General features: G+C 42.9%; 1 protein-coding gene across 1 annotated transcript in view; it reads left to right on the top strand.

Annotated features, from left to right (window-relative positions):
• The window catches only part of Pdpr (pyruvate dehydrogenase phosphatase regulatory subunit), a 43,303-nt gene that overhangs the window by 7,758 nt on the left and 22,384 nt on the right, over positions 1 to 13,161 (top strand). Inside the window, exons 2-6 of the mRNA XM_059263990.1 lie at positions 1,202 to 1,476; positions 2,965 to 3,098; positions 11,374 to 11,455; positions 11,550 to 11,713; positions 12,597 to 12,718. Of these exons, the coding sequence (XP_059119973.1) occupies positions 1,253 to 1,476; positions 2,965 to 3,098; positions 11,374 to 11,455; positions 11,550 to 11,713; positions 12,597 to 12,718 (726 nt within the window). The 5' untranslated portion in view covers positions 1,202 to 1,252. The remainder of the gene's footprint in view (positions 1 to 1,201; positions 1,477 to 2,964; positions 3,099 to 11,373; positions 11,456 to 11,549; positions 11,714 to 12,596; positions 12,719 to 13,161) is intronic.

Genomic DNA, 13,161 nt, shown 5'->3' with positions numbered 1-13,161 from the left:
TGTCTTTGTCTCTGTCCAGACTTAACTCTTCCAAAGCTCAACTTAAATCTTTCTTTGAGTATGATCCTTTTCCTGATGACCTTAGCCTTTACCCTTTTCTTTAGCCTATTAATATTATCTTGTAGAAATATGTATGACTTAGCCAGACAGTAGTGGCCCATGCCTTTAATCCCAGCACTCAGGAGGCAGAGGCAGGAGCATCTCTATGAGTTCGAGGCCAGCCTGGTCTACAGAGTGAGTTTCAGGACAGTTAAGGCTATACAGAGAAACCCTACCTCAAAAAACAAAACAAAAAACAAAAAAGGAAATATGTATGACTTGTGTGTAAATGATAAGGTAAAACCCTTTTCCTTCTTTCCATGGAAAGGTGTCTAATACTTTAGTCTTTACTGCTTCCTTTGGGGAATCCCAGGCCTCTTTTCACTGGGCTCTGGGTCCTGTCTCTTCTCTTCACAAGGACTCTATTCTTTGTGCATCTCCCTGGCTCTTCTGCTGGATTGCAGGTGTTGAACTCAGGTATAGGCCCTGTGGCAAAGTGCCTCTGCCCACTAAGCTATCTCACTGGCTCTTATTCTTTCTTTCTGTCTATGTCTCTCTGTCTGTCAGTATCTATCTTTAGACAAGATCTCTTACCCAAGCTGGCCTGGAATTCTCAATGTAGCTGTGATGACCTTGGATTTCTGGGGATCCTCCTGTCTCCACCTCTCAAGTGCTAGGATTATAGGCTGTGCTGCTAGGCCCAGATTAGACTTCTTTATACTTGTTTTTTGTTTGCCTGCTTGTTTTATTTATTTTGTTGTTGTTGTTGTTGTTGTTGTTGGTGGTGGTGGTGGTGGTGGTGTGTGTGTGTGTGTGTGTGTGTGTGTGTGTAAGTGTAACAGGATCTCCCTATGTAGTCCTGGCTGTCCTGGAAATTTATATGTAGACCAGGTTAGCTGTGAACTCACAGAGATTCATCTGCCTCTGCTCTAGAGTTTAATTCTCCTCTGGGATTAAAGGCATGTGCCACTGTGCCTGGCTCGCATTTATTTATTTGTTTGTTTGTTTGTTTATTTATTTTGTTTTGTTTTGAGCAGAATCTGAAACATAGGTCCTCAAATATATGTCAAATGAGTGGCTATTGTTCTTTGTTAAATTCTTTTCTCATTAGTCCTACGAACTGAGTTAAATGGAGTGAAAAATGTTTGTTTTTTCTTTTTAGTTTGGTCTTTGGATCTTCTCGGCTGAGTGAAACCGTATCTCCTAGTTGGTCATGCTTTACCGGCTGCTGTCGATTGTCCAGAGACAGAGAGCTGGCCCAGGATGGCAGACGTGGTCATCAGCAAGAAGCAGCACGTCAGCTGCCGAGGCACAGTCCATTGCCCTGCCTGCCCAGGCGCAGGTGGTCATCTGTGGGGGCGGCATCATGGGTACATCCGTGGCCTATCACCTCTCCAAAATGGGATGGCAGGATATTATCCTTCTGGAGCAGGGCAGGTAAGGGTCACGTTGGTCTGACTTGGGGTGTGGCTACTATAGCAGTATAGGGCTCCTTCATTCCCTGTCTTTTCCATAATGTCAGACCTGTAGCTAATCTAAATGTTGTACACGAGTGTGAAAAGACCCATGGTGAAATCTGCACTGTGTTAGATATGTTCTAGCACTCATGTTTTCTGCATTTTAGAGAGGCAGGAAACTTCAACAGAGTGTCTTAAAATGACATGTATTCATAGCCCAGCTCACCTTATTCTCTGCTGTCATCCTCTTCACACAGCACAGCTGCATTCTATGCTCATGAGCTGAACAGAAGGGGCTACATTCTACCCATTTTCTTATATTAATTTTCATTTAATTCAGCATAGTTTTAGATTTACTGAGCTTGAGAGACAGTCCAACAATTAAGAACACTGGATACTCATCTACAGGAGCCAGGTTTGGTTCCCAGCACTCATGTGGGAGGTCATAGCCATTTGTAACTCCAGTTCTAGGGGATCTGACACTCCTTTCTGGCCTCTATGGGCATAAGGCACATATGTGGTATGCAGATATGTGTAAACAAAACACTCAAACACAAAAATAAATAAATTTAAAAATGACTATTATAATGTAAGGTGTGTATGTGCGTGGATGATTCTTTCCTCTACTTTTGTGTTTTTGGGGGTGGGTAAAGATTTTTTTTTTCCTCTTAAGACAGGATTTCACTGTGTAGCCCTAGATGTCCTAAAACTCACTCTGTAGACCAGGCTGGCCTCGAACTCAGAGTGAGTGCTGGGATTAAAGGTGTGTGCTGCCACCACCCAGCAGTCTTTTTTTTTTTAAATTTTGTGTGTGTGTATGTGTGTGTGTGTGTGTGAGTATGTGAGTACAGGTGCCAGAGAGCATCAAATAAGTTGGAATTAACAGCTTGTTGTAAGCTACTGTGTGGGTGCTAGGAACCAAACTTGGGTCTTTTAGAATAACAGCAAGTTCATTTATCCACTGAGCCGTCTCCCCAGTCCTTTATTTTTTGTTTATTTTTGTTTATGTGTATGACTATTTTGCCTATAGATATGTCTCTATAACACATACATGCCTAGTACCTTCGGAGGCCAGAAGAGGGTGTTGGAAGCACCTCCTGGAACCAGAGTTACAGATGGCTCTGAACCTCTGTGTAGGTGCTGGGAGTCAAATCCAGGTCCTCTCCAAGAGCAGCAAGTGCTCTTAACTGCTGAGACAGAGTGTCACTGTTGTTTTGGCTGGCCTGGAACTCATAGAGATCTGCTTGTCTCTGCCTCCAGAGTTGTGAGATTAAAGGCATGTGGTACCATGCCCAGCTGGAGTTACAGACTCATTGTAGCCACCATGTGGGTGCTGGGAATCAAACCTGAGTCTTGTAAGAACAACCAGTGCTCTTACCCTGCTGAAACTTCTCTAGCCCTAGAACCTGGACTTATATCCATAGATACAAGTGAGTCTTTCTAACAGTATTTTGCTTCTGTGCTGCAGGCTGGCTGCTGGCTCCACAAGGTTCTGTGCTGGCATCCTAAGCACTGCTAGACATTCAAGCATTGAACAGAAGATGGCAGACTATTCAAACAAACTCTACCATCAGTTAGAGCAAGAAACAGGGATCCAAACAGGTAAACAGATAATCTGCTGTTTAGTGGTCTTCTTGTCTCCAAACCCTTACTCCGTAGTTGCTATTTGGTCCTGTACTCTGTCTAATCTGATGATTAAGACTTGTGTTTGAGAATTTGCCTTAAGCCAGGGTGTTTCTTTGGGCAGGTCATGTAGCTTGCCTTCAACTTCTTTATCTATAGAGTGAAGAAATTACAATCAGTATCCCAGGTCATTTTCAGAATCTATAACTTTTTTATTTTTATTTTATTTTTTTGGTGGGAGTGCTTGGGATTGAACCCAGAGCCTGAAGATCCTGTCATTATTGTCATGATAGGAAAGTTTTCCTAGGCCGTTTTAAAAATATATTTCACTCATTTAAGTATAGTAAATGGCAGCACTTAGCTCCTAAGCAAGAGAAGGAGAAAGAGCAAATGTTCAGGTCTTAGCAGTTAAATTGACTCAAAAAAATTAACCAATAAAATATAGTTGTAGTTAAGGGAAAATAGCACTATATACATACATATATATTAGCATTAGTGTTAGTATTATATTATTAGTGTTAGTAATAGTATTAGTAGAGTACTATTTATCTTAGGGGACTGGTGTGGAGGCCAGCCATGGGGATGTAAGGAGAACTGTTAGGATGTAAGGACAGGAACGCTAGTAAACAGTATGACCCCACTTTGGTGATGCAATGGGAGAAGGGACTACTAGTTGGTACAAAATTGATGGGTTATCCAGAAACTGAGTATAGTTTAGTTTTCTGGATAATGAAATGAAATGCTGTTGTTTTGTTTGCTTCTAGTCCCTGCCCTGTGGGAACATCACCAGACTCCCTGTGGGGTAACTCAACATGGCCACCAAGGACTTTGAAGCGAACTCAGTAAAAGTAGTTCTGCCATGTTGTTTTAATTGAATTTTTCTTTCTTAATTTTTATTTATTTATTTTTGGCTTTTTAAGACAGGGTTTCTCTGTGTAGTCCTGGCTGTCCTGGGACTTGCTCTGTAGACCAGGCTAGCCTCAAACTCAGAGATCTACCTGCCTCTGCCTCCCAAGTGTTGGGATTAAAGATGTGTGCCACCACTACTCGGCTAAAAATTTTTTTTAAGGTTTATTTTATTTATGTATATGTGCGTGTCTGTGTCTCTGTGTGTGTGTCTGCACACATGTATATGAACCCTCAGAGGCCAGAAAAGAGTGTCAGGACAAGTAAGAGACTCTCCATTTTGGTTGGATTGAATCTGATGGCAACTGTGGTACTTGAGTCAAATATTAACTAGAGTTTGAGTCAGATGTGGGTCTATAGAGTGGCCAAGGGTGGAGCACTGACTCCCAGTCCACTGACTGAGTTTCTATTGATGAGTTTTGTATTATTCAGCTGGATAGATTTGAGGAGAATTAGGATCATAGACTTCATTTTTTATGTTAAGCTAGCCTAGGATGAGTTCTAGGTCACAGTCTAGAACCCCTTATTGACTTGTCTTTATGCTTGTGAGGCAGCAGAGAGATGGGGGATTGTGAAGAGTTAGGCCGAGGAGTGTGGGGTGTTGCCTTTACCCTGCTCCTTTCCCTGTAGTGTGCCAGTGATGCAGGGGAAGGAAGCTTGGGAGCTTCAGTGGTGGAGACCCTGTTAAAGAGTGCACATGGGCTGGTGAGGTGGCTCAGTGGGTAAATGCTTGCTGCCAAGCCTGACAGCCTGAGTTCAAGACCTGGGACCCACGTGGTGGAAAGAGAGAATTGACTCCCACAAGTTGTCTTCTGACTTCCACACAAGTGCCATGGCACACATAAGCTCCTTCTGCCAAAAAAATAAATAAAAATGTAGTAATCTTAAAAAGGCAGAGAGAGCCGGGCGGTGGTGGCGCACGCCTTTAATCCCAGCACTCGGGAGGCAGAGCCAGGCGGATCTCTGTGAGTTCGAGGCCAGCCTGGACTACCAAGTGAGTTCCAGGAAAGGCACAAAGCTACACAGAGAAACCCTGTCTCGAAAAACCAAAAAAAAAAAAAAAAAAAAAAAAAAGGCAGAGAGCTTGCCAGGCGGTGGTGGCGCACGCCTTTAATCCTAGCACTCGGGAGGCAGAGCCAGGCGGATCTCTGTGAGTTCGAGGCCAGCCTGGGCTACCAAGTGAGTCCCAGGAAAGGCGCAAAGCTACACAGAGAAACCCTGTCTCGAAAAACCAAAAAAAAAAAAAAAAAAAAAAAAAAAGGCAGAGAGCAGTGTACTATTATTTGTGTTTGTGATGTGCATGTTATGTATGCAGTGGTCAAAGGAAACTTCCACTTCATTGAGGCAGGGTCTTGTTTGTGCCACTCTGCACACTCCAGGTTAGCTAGCTCACCAGCTTCTGGGCAGTTCTCCTGTCTTCACCTCCCATTTTGTCCTAGGGATGCTGGACTTGCTGATGAAAACCCAGCTTTTTGTGGGTTCCGGGAATTGAACTCAGGTTACCAGGCCTGCATGGCAGGCACCTTTACAACCACAGAAGCATCTCGCCAGCACTTGCTCTGTTTTTGTTATTAAGGCTGAAGACACGTGTATAATCTAAATTTAGCGAGAAGAATAGGATCTTGAATAGGATCCTCTTGCTGCCTCCTCCCACGTACTGGGATTAGAGATATGTGCCATTCACAACCGTAGTCTTTTCATTGGCATATGACAGAATTTTATCAAGTAAATGGAATCAACATGACTAAAAACTAATAGTTTTTGGGCTGGGGATGTAGATCAGTGGTAGAGTCTTTACTTGGCATATGGGAAGTCTTGCGTTTGGTTCCTAGCAATGAAGAAAATAAGAATTAAAACTGTCGGGTTTTACTGAGTGATGTAAGGTGGCTGAGTAAGGTGCTTGCTGCCAAGTCTGATAACCTGAGTCCAGTTCCTGGGTCCTACATGGTAGGAGAGAATCAACTCTCGCAAGTTGTCCTCAGAGCTCCATGTGTAGTCTTTGGCATGTGTGCATCTACATTAAATAGATAAATATATTTAAAGATGTATTTACTTATTTTTGGATTTTTTTTTTTTTTTTTGGTTTTTCGAGACAGGGTTTCTCTGTGTAGCTTTGCGCTTCTCCTGGAACTCACTTGGTAGCCCAGGCTGGCCTCGAACTCACAGAGATCCACCTGGCTCTGCCTCCCGAGTGCTGGGATTAAAGGCGTGCGCCACCACTGCCCGGCCATTTTTGGATTTTTAAGACAGGGTTTCTCTGTGTAGCCTTAGCTGTCCTTGGCTGTTCTGAAATTTGCTCTGTAGACCAGGCTGGCCTCAAACTCACTGAGATTCACCTGCCTCTACTTCCTGGAATTAAAGACTTGTGCCACCACCGCCCAGATAAAGGTTTATTTTCATTTAAAAAAATTAGAGTATTTGGGCTGGAGAGATGGCTCAGAGCACTGGCTGCTCTTCCAGAGGTTCTGAGTTCAATTCCCAGCAACCACATGGTGGCTCACAACCATCCGTAGTGAGATCTGATACCCTTTTCTAGTGTACAGACGTACATGCAGATAGAGCACTTGTTTACACACAAAATAAATAAATCTTTTAAAAATTGTGCATATTTATATATCTCTGTGTAGGTGTGCGCACGTGAGTGCAGGTGCCTGCAGAGGCCAGAGAAGTTGGATCCCCCTGGAGCTGGAGTTACAGGAGGTTGTGAACCCCCAATGTGGGTGCTAGGAATTGAACTCAGATCCTTTGGAAGAAAAGTATGTGTGCTTAACTGTAGTCATCTCTCCAGCCCTAAATAAATATATTTAAAGCCACTATCTGCTGATTTTTACAAAATAGAAATACAGAAAATAAAACTACCGAGATTGATAGGTGTAAAACAGGATACAGCTGTCGCAGTCAGGAAAGGGTAGTGACATTTGTTAAGTCTCAATTTCTATAATGTTGGCTTTAAAAATTATATGTGGCTGTGAGTAGTGGCACACACCTTTAATTCCAGCACTCAGGAGACGGAAGCAGGTAGATCTCTGAGTTCAAGGCCAGCCTGATCTACATAGTGAGTTCCAACATAATAAGACCCTGTCTTGAAAACAAATAAACAGACAAAATCATATATTTATTTTAAAGATTAATTTTTGTTTTATGTGTATGTCCTAGTCAATTATATTGCTGTGAGGAGACACCATGACCAAGGCAATTTATAAAATAAAGTGTTTAATTGGGGGCTTACTTACAGTTCAGAGGGTTGGAGTCCATGATCATCATGGCAGGAAGCATGGGGAAGGCCTGCAGGCATGGTACTGGAGCAGTAGCTAAGAGCTTACATCTGATCTGCAAGATGGAGGCAGAGAGAGTGTGAGATGAGCCTGGTGTGGACTTTTTTAAAACCTTAAAGTCCAACCCAGTAATACACCTTTTTTTAAAAAAATATTTTATTTATTCATTATGTATACAGTATTCTGCCTGCATGTGTCCCTGCAGGCCAGAAGAGGGCACCAGATCTCATTACAGGTGGTTGTGAGCCACCATGTGGTTGCTGGGAATTGAACTCAGGTCCTCTGGAAGAGCAGTCAGTGTTCTTAACCACTAAGCCATCTCTCCAGCCCACCATACATCTTCTAATCCTTCCTAAACAGTCCATCATCTGGGAACCAAACATTCATGAGCCTGTGGGGGCCATTCTCAATCAAACCACCACATTCTGTGTGTATTTTGCTGGCTGCATGTGTGTATGTATGTATATGTACTATGTATGTGCCTGGTGCCTGTGGAGGCCAAAAGAGGGTTTTGGCTCTTGGAACTGGAGTAAGGGTGGTTGTAAGGCAACAAGTGGGTTCTTAGAACTGACCATGGGTCGTCTGTGAGAATATCAAGGGCTCTTAACTGCTGAGCCTTCTTTCCAGCCCCACTTTTGAATCATTTTAACATTTATGTACCCAGATACAAAATCTTGAAGGATGAGAAGAGACAGTGTTTCAAGTGAGTAACTATCACACTAAAGTAAGGTAAAATAATTAGCCTAGGGAGCTTTTGACCATGGAATGTTTTTTATTTCTGTGTTTTAAGCCAGGGTCTTACTGTTTTGCTCTGGCTGGACTGGAACTTCTAGGCTCCAGGGACCCTCTTATTATACCAGTTTCTTGTGTATCTGAGATTATAGATGCATCACATTATGTTCATTTTTACCAGGGTGTTTAAACTGTTTCCTCTTAGTCTAAAGACAGATACATTTGATACAAATTGAGCCTTAACTAGCAAGTTTGTTTCCTGAAGAGATGTAGACAGTTTTATTTTTAATTTTTTTTCTATTTATCCTAGGATTCAGCAAATGAGTAATATATGACAGTAACTGGGGAATAAATACAATCAGGATAAAGGATAAAGGCTTCTCAGTGTTGGAGGAGGGTGTATTGTTGCTGGGAACAAAATGCCTGACAAAAGCAATTTGAAGGGTTCATTTTAGCTTACGGTTTGAGGGTACCGACCCCCGTGGTGAAGAAGCCACGGTGAGAGGAGCAGGAGGTGACTTGTCGGCTTGTGGTCCCAGTCAGGTAACAGATGAGTGTCGCTGTTGTGCTTGCCGCCGCCTTCTTTATTCCATCTGGAGCCCCAGCCCATGGGATGGTGCTTCCACATTCGGGGTAGGTCTTTGCTTCTCAGTTAAACCTCCCTGGAAATGCCCTCACAGACGTGCCCAGACGGTTGTTTTCTAGGAAATTGTAAATCCTGTCAGGTTGGCAGTCAAGAATAACTACGAGGTTACAGTCTTGAAGGAAGCTGCAGCTCATGCTTGTAATCTCGGTATTTGGGAGGTTATAGCAGGAATGAATAGTGCCATGACTTTCAGAACAGCCTGGATTAAAGAATTAGACTCTGTCTTAAAAACAGAACAGGGGGCTGAGAGAGAGAGAGCTCAGTGGTTGAGAGCATGTACTGTTCTTCCAGAGGACTTGAGTTCAGTTCTCAGCAACCACATCAGGAAGCTTATCATTGCCTGTAACTCCAGCTCCAGGGGATCCAACACCCACGTCTGGCCTTTAGAAGCACTGTGTTCACCTTCACAAACACAGACACATAATTGAAAAATAAATAAATAAATAAATAAATAAATGGTCAGGCAGTGGTGGCACATAACTTTAATCCCAGCACTTGTGAGGCAGAGGCAGACAGGTCTGTGTTTGAGGCCAGCCTGGTCTACAGAGTACCAGGACAGCCAGGGCTACACAGAAAAACCCTGTCTCAAAAAACAAAACAAAAAAATAAGTGAATAAAATCTTTAAAAAGAAACAAACAGGGCTATGGACATAGCTCACATCATATGGAATGCTTGCCTCTCATTCATGAAGCCCTGGGGTATGATCCTTAGCACTGCATAAACCAGGTATGCTGGTACATGCTTGTAAATTCAGCACTTAAGAAGTAGATGTGGGAGGATCAGGAGTTCGGGGACAGCCTGGAATACTTGAAATCTTTCTAAAAGGAGAGAGAGAGAGAGAGAGAGAGCGAGAGCGAGAGCGAGCGCGCAAGCAAGCGCGCAAGAGAGCTAGGGAGCACTCACTGGTGAAATGGCTTAGTAGATAAAATTTCTTTCTATGCAAGACTGACAACCTGAGTTCAATCCCATGAACCCATACTGGAAGGAGAGAACAGACCCCTAAGAAGGTTGTCCTTTAACTTCCACACACATGCTGCTTGTATATATCTACTCATATACATCAGGTACACTCATTAATAATTAGTAAATTTTTTGGTTTTAGTTTTTTGAGTCTGGGTCTCATTATGTAGCTCTGGCTATCCTGGAACTTGCTCTGTAGACCAGGCTGGCCTCAAACTCAGATCTACCTCTGCCTTCCAGGTGCTGGGATTAAAGGCATGCACTATTAGGTTCAGCTATAAAATTTTTGGTTTTTGATACAGGGTTTGTGTGTGTAGCTTTGGAGCCTGTCCTAGAACTTGCTCTGTAGAGTAGGCTGGCCTCGAACTCACAGAGATCCGCCTGCCTCTGCTTCCTGAGTTCTGGGATCAAAAAGCATGTGCCACCACCGCCCAGCAAAAAAAAAAAAAAATTTAAGAGGGGGAAAAAAATGAATGTGGAAGGAGGTGAACCAGAGGTGGCATTGAGTCTTGGTTTCAGAAGACCTTCCCACCCAAGAGGAATCAAAATTTATTAAATAGCTTAATTCCAGGAAACTTCCAGCTGTAGATAGCCTAGGGGCCAGGACATAGAGAAGAGGAATGAATTATCTAGAACGTTACTGCCTCTGCAGGACATGAGAGTCATTCACCCACTTGCTCAAGACTGAATGTTCTAAGAAGGTCCACTTGGCTGTTTTTACATTACAGCTTGTTATTTGGCTGTACTGGGGAAGGAGTGGGAATCTGTCTGGTGACCAGTGTTATGAATGGCTTTTACCAAAGAATGTACTCCCACCAAGACTAAAAAGGAAAGAGGTAAACCATCTAAAAGGGATAAAGAGGGAGATGAGTTCTTGCCCTAATAAGACTTTTAGCCATAGTAGCTTTCATTATTATTATGAATGCTTTTTTCAATTACTTACTTTTATTTTATGTTCATTGGTGCCCCACCTGCACGTTTGTCTGTGTGAGGGCGTCAGATCTTGGAGTCACAGATAGTTGTGAGCTGCCATGTGGGTGCTGGGAATTGAACCCGGGTCCTCTAGAAGAGCAGTCAGTGCTCTCAACTGCTGAGGCATCTCTGCAGCCTATGAATGCTTTTATATATGTTAGAATTCTAGTTGACCCTCACAAAACTGTGAGCTGTCGTTGTGTCTCTGGTATGTTTTAAATTTTGCTAGAAGCCCAAAGGGAGCAAATACATTTATTCAAGGATAGTGAGTAGAAGCCCTAGGATTCATTATTGAACAAATCTTGATTGGTCTTATAATAAAAACCTGGAGCCAAATATTGGCGTAAATGCTGAAAGATCAGAGAGACAAAGGAACAAGCCACTAGAGATACTTCTCACCACTACCGAACCCTTAGGCCGAAAGGAAGGCGAGATCCTGTCTTCATGAACCAGACTGAATGCCTCTGAGTCCTCAGCCGAAGGGGCGCTGAACTAGTCTCTTCCTGCCTTATATTCCTTTCTCCGTCCAGACATATCACTTCCTGTCTCAACCTTTCTAGTGCTGGGATTAAAGGCGTGTGACTTTAATACCAAGTACTGGGATTAAAGGTGTGAGCCACCACTGCCTGGCCTCTGTGTTTAATCTAGTGGCTGGCTCTGTCCTCTGAGTACAAACAAAATATCACCGTAATTCATAATAGGTCTAACCTATAAATCTAGTGGATTCCTCTGGACTGCTCACTTTATTGACTTTTCTTACAGGGTACTTAAGGACAGGCTCAATCTGTCTGGCCCAAACTCAGGATCGGTTGATCTCTCTGAAGCGTATCAACTCAAGGCTGAAGTATGTAAGAGACTATATACCCCTCCTGACTTTACCCACTTTACCTCTGCCAGAGAGCCCACGAATATTTTTACCCCCTTGTGTTCTGTGGCAGTGTTGTAGGTATCCCTTCCGAGATCATCTCCCCGAAGAAAGTGACTGAACTTCACCCTCTCCTCAATGTGCATGATCTGGTGGGGGCCATGCATGTTCCTGAGGATGCAGTCGTATCCTCTGCTGACGTGGCTCTTGCCCTGGCAAGTGCTGCCTCCCAGAATGGTAAGTGGGGCTTTGTGTTTTTATGTATTTGTTTATTTTTGTTGTTATCATTTTTTGCATGGGTTTGGGAAGAAGAAGTTACCTAAGAGTATATCATGACAGGTGACAGTACCGACGTAGGAGTGGAGAAAGTATCTTCATTGGGATATTCAGTTTTCCAGTTTAGACCACTGCACTATATTTTTCAGTTGATCCATTGGGTATTTTCGTCAATGCCAATTTTTTTTCTTGTTCTAAGGAACTACTTGTGCTGATTAATACACATTAGACTTATGAGAGTCCCTGCCCCTGGATTTGAGAAGTGCCAAGGCTAGAGAAACATTTGAGAGTTTAACCTATAGCTTAAATGTGATCCAGAGTAAATCAGAGAAAGACTTATTAATGTCTAGAGCGTTACATACTTTGTGATTCATTATAGTGCTAGGGGTTGAACCCAGGGCTTTGGGCATGCCAGGCAGGTGTTCTGCGACTAAGCTGTATTCCTTGCCTTTGTTTTTTTGTTTTAAATAAGGTGTTAGCTCAAGCTGGCCTGGAACTTGCCATGTAACCGAATCTCAGACTCCTAAGTGCTGGAATTACAGGTGTACATCACCATACTGTGCTAAGGTTTTGTTTCTTAATTAAAGCACTGACCCAGTTTCTCCAGTCCCCTTTGGAGTGGTATCTGCTTCAGAGACCTTAATTCTGTAACATCAAATAATTTGCCTTTTTCCCCCCAACAGAGTTTCTCTGTGTAACCCTGGCTGTCCTGGAACTTGCTTTGTAGACTAGACTGGCCTCGAAGTCAGAAATTGCCTACTTCTGCCTCCGTGTGCTGAGATTAAAGGTGTGTACCACCATTGTCCACTAATAACTTACCTTCTTTTTCTTTATTTTGGAATAGGTGTTCAGATTTATGACCGGACGAGTGTTCTTCATGTATTGATCAAGAAAGGTCAAGTTACTGGTGTGGAGACAGATAAAGGACAGATTGAATGCCAGTATTTTGTCAACTGTGCTGGTCAGGTAGGTTGGCCATAGTACTAGGTTTCTGACTTTATTTAACTTGGACTGTTTGGTACAGTGATACAAGATAATCATTTTATTGATTAAATAGACACCGGTATTATACTTCTTATTTGGACTGGATAATCCAGAATTGTATTCTAAACCAAAACCTATACTTAGTTCTCAGACACAGGCAGCTTTCCACACTGGGAAAAGTAGTGCCATCCTAGTCAGAAGACCACCAAATGGGCATCCACATGATCCATGTTTTAGAGCTAAGTTTATGTGATGTTACATCTCATTTCACAAACTCAAATATAACATCAGAACCAGGGATCCAGTTTCTAGAATGTAAGCTGCCTCTACTACTGAGGTAGATTGGTCACCTGCTTTCTACTCTACAGTCTTAAGGAGATGTAGGAAGTACTTTCTGCTGTATAAAGTTTATTTAATAATTGACG

This window comes from Peromyscus eremicus, chromosome 5 (genome assembly GCF_949786415.1).
Source record: "Peromyscus eremicus chromosome 5, PerEre_H2_v1, whole genome shotgun sequence".
In the NCBI taxonomy this organism is placed as follows: Eukaryota; Metazoa; Chordata; class Mammalia; order Rodentia; family Cricetidae; genus Peromyscus; species Peromyscus eremicus.
The sequence above is the reverse complement of the archived record's forward strand: the minus strand, read 5'-3'. Positions and strand labels throughout refer to the sequence as shown.